The sequence below is a fragment of the Alosa sapidissima genome, chromosome 13 (genome assembly GCF_018492685.1).
Source record: "Alosa sapidissima isolate fAloSap1 chromosome 13, fAloSap1.pri, whole genome shotgun sequence".
Taxonomy (NCBI): Eukaryota; Metazoa; Chordata; class Actinopteri; order Clupeiformes; family Clupeidae; genus Alosa; species Alosa sapidissima.
In genome coordinates, this window is record NC_055969.1 from 29,054,082 (window position 1) to 29,064,585 (window position 10,504).

The window sequence follows — 10,504 nt, forward strand, 5'->3', positions numbered from 1 at the left end:
GTGTGTGTGTGTGTGTGTGTGTGTGTGTGTGTGTGTGTGTGTGTGTGTGTGTGTGTGTGTGTGTGTGTGTGTGTGTGTGTGTGTGTGTGTGTTGCTGACATGTGCATCCCAGACTTAGTGAAGCCTCTGGAGGAGTTTGAGCTGTGTCTGCCTGATGGAGATGTGACTGTGCATGGAGCAGTGGGAGCTTCAGAGCTCATCAACACCGCCAAGTCAGGTACACCACACACACACACATCTTTATACCTCCATTAACTGCATCAGATAAACAACCAAAGCTGCTTGATTGGTATTCAACAGCTACAGCTGTCTTTGTCCTTCTCATTCCGCTGCAGTAACAATGCAATTATGCAGCAAGAATTCAAGTGACATAAACCAAAATGAACTTGAAGTTCTTGGCAAATAACATTTGTTTGTGTGTATGGTTCTGTGTGTGTGTGTGTGTTTGTGTGTGTGATTCTCTCTCTCTCCCTCTCTCTGTGTGGGTGTGTGTGTGTGTGTGTGTGTGTGATTCTCTCTCTCTCTCTCTCTCTCTCTCTCTCTCTCTCTCTCTCTCTCTCTGTGTGTGTTTGTGTGGTTGTGGGTGTTTTCGCACAGATATTCCGTATGTGCTGAAGCTGGAGTCCCACCCCCACACCACCTGTTGGCCCGGTCAGTCTCTGTACTTCATGGCCCCCAGCTTCCCAGACAAGCAGCGCTGGGTGGCTGTTCTGGAGTCAGTGGTGGCTAGCAGCCGCGGCACCAGAGACAAGGCCGAGTCTGATGCGGTGAGTGATGTGTCTGTGTCTGTGTGCCTGTGTGTGGTAGATGACAGTCACTTAAAACAAGTGAAAAAGATCCGCAAGTCCTCCAATTAATTCTTCAGTCACATTGTGTTCAAATAGCTCACAGCACAAATAGATTTCAAAGTAGTGATTGTAGATCAGCCAGCATGAGCTGACTCTCATTAAAAGAGTGGATTTGCTGCTCAGTGGGCAGGTAAAAAAACCCAGCTGTAGGTATCTCCCAACCTTCCCTCTGGGCCTCTTTGTAATTACAGATAATAATAATGCCGCTGAAATGATTCATGTTTTTGTGTTCCTCCTCATCCCCTGTAATTACGACTCACATGCGCTAGACTTCAGACGTTCAGTGGGCCTCTTGCGTGAACTTTGATTCAATTACTTTATTGATACAAATGGAGGTGCCATCCCCAAACACTCCCACTGACCACCTCATTAGAAACACTAAAATGACCTTTCTTTGTGTGTGTGTGCGTGTGAGTGTGTGTGTGTGTCTGTGTGTGCGTGTGTGTGTGTGTGTGTGTGTGTGTGTGTGTGTGTGTGTGTGTACAGTAAATGAGAGAGCCTGTTGGTTAATGATTTCTTTTTTCCTCTTTTTCTCTCACTTTTTTCCTCCACGTTCTGTTCCTTTGCTGTCCTTGCATTTATTCTGGTGTTTGTTTGTGTGTGTGTGTGTGTGTCTATGTGTGTTCAACTCACTGGAGTTTGTTTACCATCATGTTTGTTTTTCTGTTTACCTGTGCATATGGCATCCCGTGGGGTTGTGTGTGTGTGTGTGTATTTCCTTGATCCCATGGGCTTATGTTGTGTACTGTAGGCAGGTGCTGTTAAAAGGCAGAAGACACTTTCTCCACTGGTCCAGGTAAACAAGCCAGTCTGTTAGTATGAAGGGCTCCACACACACATTCGTGCACACACACACACACACACACATGCACGTGCATACACACACTAGAACATATGCATGTATTTTTATGCATTACATTTCTGGATGACTGGCCATGGACCTGGTGCCCTCTCCTACATTGCGAGCGGCAGTTCCATTGCTGTAGCTTCAGCTTTTCCTGCTTGTGACTATTGGTCACCACCTGCCACCACTACTGCATCGAACACACACACACACACACACACATAAACACATAAACACTTGTGCGTTTACACACTCAGACACATGTGCACCTACAGTGACCCACACAGACCCTTGGCTGTCCCCTAGTGCCGTGTTGTGTGCCCATGGCTTTGCGTGTGTACCGGTGCCATGTCTGTGTATTGGAGGGGGTCATCACATGCCTAGAGCACAGGCTGAGAAACCCTCACCAGCCTGGTGCTGTTCGCTGCTGCTCCGTGCCGTGCGGGTCGGGTCACACAGCCGTGTGGCTCTGCCCAAGCCGCTGGCACGTTCCTGGCCGTGTCCCAGCGTGGTGGACGTGGCGGGCATGGGTGCCACCCGGGCGCTGGCAGCTGCCCTGTGTCTTTGTGCTGCCTCTGTGTGTTCCCTCCTGTTCCCAGCAGGAATTAGAGTGAATTAGCGCACACTAAACTGCCCTTGTTTCATTGGGATTTTTTTTCTCTTCTTTTCTTTTGTTCTCTTTCTTTGTTTCTTTCTTTCTTTCTTTCTCTCTCTCCTCTGTTATTGTCTCCCTGGGTAGAAACTTCTGGGTAATTCTCTCCTGAAGCTGGAGGGAGATGACCGATTGGACATCAATTGCACCTTACCCCTCACCGACCAGGTATGACTTCTGTCCTGAATAGTAAACTATGACCCTACTGTAGTTAATATGTCCCATATTTTGGGGGTTGTGTGACCCAGTTTGGCACTCTGTGGTACGGCACTAGCAGGCCACTTCTCATTTCCAAAGCTCATTTGGGGCTCAAGGGCTGATTGAGAGTTTTGATTTTTCCAGGGATGTAAAGACATGGCTGCTATTATGTAGATGTCTCACGTTTATTTTCCTCTGTCGCCTCCCCCTCTCTGCTTTCCTCTCTCTCTCTCTCTCTCCCTCCCTCCCTCTCTCTCTCTCTCTCTCTCTCTCTCTCTCACTCCCTCTCTGCTCCCCCTCTCTAGATTGTGTTGGTGGGCTCTGAGGAGGGCCTGTATGCGCTGAATGTCATTAAGAACTCCCTGACTCACATCCCTGGTCTGGCCTCAGTCTTCCAGATCCAGATCATCAAGGAGCTCGACAAACTGCTCATGATAACAGGTCTGCCACACTCAGACACACACACACACACACACACACACTTTGCTAGGTTTATGTATACGAGTGTGCTTGATAGATGTTTAATCTGTCTGCCGCTGCTGTTTGTCCTCCAGGGGAGGAGAGGGCGCTGTGTCTGGTCGACATCAAGAAGGTGAAGCAGTCTCTGTCCCAGTCTCACCTGCCGGCCCAACCGGACCTCTGCCCCTTTATTTTCGAGACGGTCAAGGGCTGCCACCTGTTCGCCTCGGGCAAGGTAGCCCCCTCACTCCTAATGCCACCCCTCTGATGCCAGCGCAGCAGCTGTGGCATCACAGTGCGGGCATCATGCCAGGGCTGGTCAGGTTCAGTGATTAAAGACCAGATCAGGAGTGGCAGATCAGAAGCAGCTGTGCTGGTCAAAAGCCCTCCACATGGGTCCATGTCTTTATCAGTAGCTACATAAGAGTCATAGAAATATATCTCCCAACATGGTTGTTATGTCCGCTGTGAAATGCATACACATGTCTGGTCTTTTAAATTTAGTAGACTGATGTCTTAAAGTGAGTGGGAATTAGCAGATGCTTTTATCCAAAGAGACCTCCTGATGGTGCAGGAACATGCCTTGATATATAACATTAGTTGACAATGTCTTGATGGTTGGGCATGTTTTGTGCAGGAACATGTCTAGATATATTACATTAATAGACTGAATGTCTTGATGGTTGGGCATGTTTGTGCTTGTCCTCTCCTCTGTCCAGATTGATAACGGGCTTTGCATATGTGCTGCCATGCCGAACAAGATTACCATCCTGCGCTACAACGAGAACCTTGGCAAGTTCTGTATCCGCAAGGTGAGTCAGCTAACCAGGAGGTCGTCCCTCCCCCGTCTCATTTACCAGTGCTCTCTACAAACACTCACACACACAGTCCTACCTGCCAAAGCCTTTCCCTCCATAGATGAGTTTGTCTTGTGCTCTGACGTGCTCCAGATGTCCAGCCCTGTGTTGGGGAGCCAGATTGATGATCCAGTGCTTTACCGCTACGTGTCTGTCTACCTGCCTCTCCCGTCTCCAACAGACTCAGACTGATTTCACAGCCCATCATATCTGTCTGTCTCACAGCACTCTCTTAACCTCTCTGTCTGTCTGTCTGTCTCACAGCTCTCTCTTAACCTCTCTGTCTGTCTGTCTGTCTGTCTCACAGCTCTCTCTTAACCTCTCTGTCTGTCTGTCTGTCTGTCTCACAGCGCTCTCTTAACCTCTCTGTCTGTCTGTCTGTCTGTCTCTCAGGAGATTGAGACCTCAGAGCCTTGTAGTTGCATCCACTTTACCGGCTACAGCATCATCATCGGCACCAATAAGTTCTACGAGATCGAGATGAAGCAGTATGTGCTGGAGGGTAGGTATCCTACTGTGTGTGTATGTATGTATGTGTGTGTGTATGTGTATACAGTATGCTTGTGTGTGCGTGTGTGTGTATACGCGTGTGTGTGTGTTTGTATGTTAATAGAAGAGGACTCCTGTGAAGTGAATAGTACAATAATGCAAATGAATTGAACTGAAGCTAAACTAAAAGCTGAGTGTCACTGTCTGTGATGTGGTCCGCCTGAGAGACCCGGCCCATTAGCATCCATTATTCATCACTGGAGGTTTAAAAAACCCCTCATACATCTGCTCTCTGTGCCTGTCTGCCTGTGTCTGCAGCAGCTATTAAACCTCAGTGTCATAGTCAAGTACATCAAACATTGGCTCTATTACAGCATGTTAGTGCTAGCATACTGTTTGTGGTGATTGTGTGTGTGTGTGTGTTGCGTCTCACTGCTATGCTCTTCTCACCTCTTCCCTGCTCATTGACTGCCGTCAGGCGTGAGTGGAGTGATGAATATTGTGGGTGTCAGTCCTTGAGCGCTGTCGCTGTGAGCGCTCTCCACAGGCTTGATTGTCTCTTGACCGACCCTATCTCTCTCTCTCTCTCTCTCTCTCTCTCTCTCTCTGTGTGTGTGTGTGTGTTGGCAGAGTTCCTGGATAAGAACGATGTGACGCTGGCCTCTGCCGTCTTCGCTGCCTCCTCCCACAGCTTCCCCATCTCCATCATCCAGGTGTCCTGTGCCCCGCAGAAGGACGAGTACCTGCTCTGCTTCCACGGTACTATCTGATTTACTCACTCACACACACTCACACACTCTCACACACTGCTTCCACGGTACCATCTCACTCACACACACACACACACACACACACACTGTCTCACACACTCTCACACACTGCTTCAATGGTACTATCTCACTTACTCACACACACACACTCACACACTGCTTCAATGGTACTATCTCACCTACTTACTCAGTCACACACACTCACACACTGCTTCAGCGGTACGAATACACACTTTTTCATTCTCTCTCGCTCTCTGTTTCTTACTCTCACTATCTCTCACTCACTCACTCACTCACTCACTCACTCACTCACACACTCACTCACACTCACACATACACTCACTCACTCACTCACTCACACACACACACACACATACACTCACTATCTCACTCTCTCACTCACTCTCTCACTCACACACTCTCACTCACTCTCACAAATGCATGACATGCATTCTAGGTCATGTATATTCCTATACTGGTGACATCAGAGAGTGTGGCAACAGTTCAGTGTGATACAGCATGGTTGTGTTCAGATGCGTAGTCTGAGCTCCACTAATCAAATGTGTGTTCTGTCTCCAGAGTTTGGTGTGTTTGTGGATGCTTACGGTCGCCGAAGCCGCAATGATGACATCAAATGGAGCCGTCTGCCTCTTAGTTTTGGTAATCAACAGTTAACAGACTGCTCAGGATAAATCAGTGTTTATACAGTACAGAGTGCCTACTGTATGTTAGAGCTCATTAAAGTATTGATACTGGTGCTATGTAGATATTGACAGATATTAACAGTACATGCTGTATGTGCAAGTCATTGATACATTATGCTTATTTCTGCAGTTTTTTCAGAAACTATATATATCCTCATGTACTCTCAAAGCTTACATACAATACATGCTGTGATCATGATCTAATGTGTTTACATTTTCTTTCTCCGTTCAGCCTACAGAGAGCCATACCTGTTCGTGACCTATTTCAACTCCTTGGATGTCATCGAAGTCCAGAGCCACTCTGCCCTGGGGTAAGACCCTCATCTCTCTCTCTCTCTCTCTCTCTTTCTCCCTCTCCCTCTCCCTCTCTCTCTCATAGACACACACACACACTTGCACTGACTCTTCCCCTGTGTGTGTGTGTGTGTGTCAGGCCCCACTCCTACGCTCACCTGGACATCCCCAACCCGCGCTACCTGGGCCCGGCCATCTCGTCCGGCGCCGTCTACCTGGCCTCCTCCTATCAGAACAAGCTGCGAGTCATCTGCTGCAAGGGCAATCTGGCCCAGGAGAACGCTGAGCCCTCCAAGAACGGTTCCACACGCAGGTAACAAACACACACACACACACACACACACACACACACACACACACACACACACACTCACACACACACAGGCCCCTGTTGCTCACACAGGCTCCAGCTGCTCAGAGAGGCCCCAACTTGGGCCTAGATGCTTAGAGAGACACAGAGAGCTGTGCTAGACCCACTGCAGACCCCACACACCCCCACCCACCCACCCACACACACACACACACAATATCACTGTTTGACACACAGCATGAGGTGGACCAGTTTGGGACACGGTGGGCTGTGTTAGCAGGCACAGAGGTGAGGGACTACCAATGGTATCCAATTCCGTTTTCCTTTTCACTGCTCTTCATTAACCACTAATCTGTTTTTGAAGAGAGCCTGAGTAACAGGGTGGTGCTGATGGTGTTGTTGGTGTTGATGGTGCCCTGGCAGACCTGGGTGAGTAGGTTAGTGTGATGGTGACGGGCTTGAGACACTCACAGGTAGACAGACACACACAATGGGCTATTAGTGAGACCTCCTCTGGCGTCTGAATTGGCTTTGTCTGTGGTTGTTTGGGTTGAACAGAATGTCACAGTGGTGTGTGTGTGTGTGTGTGTCTTAACACCTGGGGCTACTGCCGGCTCAGGAGGAACCTGAGCATGTCTCCTGGCCCTAAGGGACCATGGCAGTGCTGTCAGTCTGTATCAGGGTGTTCAGTGGTGTGAGGGAGAGGCCGTTTAATATTGGTAAATAAAAAGCTCCCGTGACCAGACGCATTAACATCAGCATCTGTTCTTTGCAGGAGGAAGAGTGCCTTTTTCATATGTGGCAAAGTGTAGCGGGGGGGGGGGGGGCTGTGACCGAGACTGAACAGGACTTCTTAATGTAAATATTCATCATGGTTTTGTATATGGGTGGACTTTGAAGCATTGAATAAAACACTGTTTATTTCCACTGCGTGTTCCTGGATTCCAGTCTGTTTTAGTTGCTACTGTACAAGAGGGCCATCTGCTGTCAGCATCTATTAGTACATGACTTTCAGATGTACTATATAACGATAATAAAGGCATGTGTTGTACCTTCTGTAGTGAACTTGCATCATGTTGTATACTGTTAAAACAGATTTTCATGTGATATTCAGTGAAGGTTTGATAACTGTATTTTTATATGATGTCACTGAATAGTCTTGTGCAGAGGACTTGAAGAACACATCTTTAAGTGAATGTGATTCATTGTTTTACTTTTTGTGTGCACTTTTTTTACTAAAAATGGAAGGGAAAACTGTTGTGTTTACATTTTTGCTCAGTGTATAAAGTCTTATATGTATGAACTTGACGTAGTAGGCTGTACATGGGTGGGTGTAGTGGCTGGAGCTCTATTACAAATCCTCTGGGTTGGCTGCCTGTGTGAGTTGGTCTTGAATGTTTGGGTCGATCTGTCTCTAGTAGGTCACTAGAGGGGTTGTTTGTTGGTAGTCACAGAGTGACCTTCTCATAAAGCTGTACAGTAAACGTGGACCAAAGCGGTAGCAGTCCTCACCTCCAGGGTCAGAAGCACAGCTCCTGTGTCCCCAACCCCACCACCAAACACTTGTGCTGTGTGCGGGTTCAGTTGCATATGCACGCGTTACCCACGCGCTCCTCGATCTCCCTCCAGCCCCAACAAGCGTGGTCCCCCCACCTACAGCGAGCACATCTCCAAGCGCCTGGCGGCCAGCCCCGCCATCCACGAGGGCCTGCACCCGCCGGGCACGCCGCACCGCTACCGCGAGGCGCGCACCGAGTTCCGCCACGACCGCTCGCCGGCGCGCGCCGTCCTGGAGCGCGAGAAGTCGCCGGGACGCGGCGCCGAACTGAGGCTGGACCGCTCGCCGGGACGCGCCATGGACCCGCGCATGGAGCGCTCGCCCGCCCGCGGCATGGACGTGCGGCGCGAGAGGTCGCCCGGACGCCAGGCCTTTGAGGAACGCCCACGTCTGCACGCCCAGTCCGGCCGAGCGCCACTCACCACCGTCAACAAGGTGACCCCTATCTCACATTAAAACACACCTACACTACACTCACCACAGTCAACAAGGTGACCCCTATCTCACATTAAAACACACCTACACTACACTCACCACAGTCAACAAGGTGACCCCTATCTCACATTAAAACACACCTACACTACACTCACATTAAAACTACTTTAACAAATATATGCTCACACACTTACTCACATGTACACTTATTTACTCACATGTACAGTACACTTACTCACGTGTACACTTACTCACGTGTACACTTACTCACATGCACACTTATTCACATGTACTGTACAGTACACTTACTCACATGTACACTTACTCACGTGTACACTTATTCACATGTACAGTACACTTACTCACATGTACACTTACTCACATCTATACTCACATTGAAAACTGCATTTTAATTCATGCTCACTTTGAGTCACTTAACACACAACTCAATCAGAACTGGGCTAAACCATAGTATAGTGATGACCAGCGTTTATAAGTCAAGCAAAAAAACATGATCAGCTGTAGTGCTAGCCTGTAAAATATAGCCTCCTGTGATGAATCACTTCTGCTGTTAAACCCATCATTGATATATATCTCTTTTTCTCTCTCTCTCTCTTATGCAGGTATGGGACCAGTCATCAGTCTGAGTGACAGCACACCTACACCAATCAGAGGAGAGGGACACACCTTACGCAACACTGAAAACACTACTATACGAATGCCAAATCAGAAGAATGAGACTGTCTGTAGATTTAACACCACAGGGTAGCAGTCCAAACCCACAGCACAATATCTCTTTTGAAAGATCCCATAACAAAAGCAAAACAGGAGGCTAACTTTGTTTTGCTTTTGGCCCAAAGTAGACACCTAATCCTCGGGTCAGTTACTTAAGTCATCCGGCGTTGCAAATCTGAAAGCAATTTATTCAGAGGCAAGAGAAGAAAAAGGGAATGAAGCAGTTCTGGTCCTCAGCTAGCTATCTGTGGGCGGGTTACTTTCCTCTCTGCCTTTCTCTCCCTCTTTCATCTCTTCTTTCTTCATCTCTTCTCTCTCTCTCTCTCGCTCCCTCTCCTCTAATTCCTGACTGAGCTATTGCTTTGAATCTGGCTCTCAGCGCTACCCACAATCGTCAGCGGCAAACTCTGCTGGCCTTTTTGGAAAGGAGAAACGAACTTTGTATAACTTCAGGATGTCATTTGACTGTACATACTCTAACTCCACTTTTTATAGAGACTCTAAGGGAATATCAGGCTGGTGAAGCCATAATAACTATTTTTGTTATGTAAAAAGAAGAGATAAAAAATGTACACATGAGAAATCGTGTTTGTATCGTGCCCTCCTTGAATGTCGAAACGTAAATATAAACCACGTAAAATGTCCAAATGTTTGCTTCAAGTGGAACATTTTGCTTGGATGCCAGCAGGTTTATGCACTCATCCTGTAAAAGTGACATAATGGCTTTTAAAAAAAATTAAACTTGAACATTTATATCATTTTTATTTTGCTACAGGCTCCCTTGACTGAGTTTTAACTTACTATCTATATATGTTTTCTATTATTATTTTGATGTAAGAGAACAAAGATGTGGTCTGACTTAAGATTGTTACTGTTAGACGAAAAGAGCTTAAACAATTTGAGTGCGAGCCGCCGTCTCTTGGCGAGCTCCAGCATCCGTCCTCTCGATTCGGGAGCCTTGGTAATCGGTAAGCCTCAGGACCCCGCTCCTCTGAAAGTGCCGAAGTGCCACGTACCGCGACCGCCCCCGAAATCTAGTCGGCAAGTTCCCAGTACGCTTCACTCTTTGTAGCATGTAGACGGAACGGCTCTAGAGACACAAAAGTTCATCATCAGCCGTCCCTCCACCTTATTTTTGCGTTTCTTCTAACCACCTTACCCCACATTTCTTCTATATGCACTTCCTCCATTGTGCTCTTAATAATGCCGATGTCTAACAACCGCTAACAGAATTAAGCTTTCCTTGTAGATTTTTTTTTTTTTAATTGTTCAAAAGCATCAAACATGAGTACTATTAAAAGAATCTCTATTTCACTGGTCCTTGTGTGTGCTGTGTTTTGTTTGTTTACAT

At 47.5% G+C, this 10,504-nt stretch overlaps 1 protein-coding gene across 1 annotated transcript in view; it reads left to right on the forward strand.

Annotated features, from left to right (window-relative positions):
• The window catches only part of cita (citron rho-interacting serine/threonine kinase a), a 71,704-nt gene extending 61,232 nt beyond the window's left edge, over positions 1–10,472 (forward strand). Inside the window, 13 exon segments of the mRNA XM_042060035.1 lie at positions 113–217; positions 598–767; positions 2,432–2,512; positions 2,848–2,983; positions 3,097–3,236; positions 3,721–3,813; positions 4,252–4,360; positions 4,978–5,106; positions 5,697–5,777; positions 6,054–6,132; positions 6,255–6,428; positions 8,055–8,418; positions 9,042–10,472. Of these exon segments, the coding sequence (XP_041915969.1) occupies positions 113–217; positions 598–767; positions 2,432–2,512; positions 2,848–2,983; positions 3,097–3,236; positions 3,721–3,813; positions 4,252–4,360; positions 4,978–5,106; positions 5,697–5,777; positions 6,054–6,132; positions 6,255–6,428; positions 8,055–8,418; positions 9,042–9,065 (1,685 nt within the window). The 3' untranslated portion in view covers positions 9,066–10,472.
• Positions 10,473–10,504: the final 32 nt, after the last annotated feature.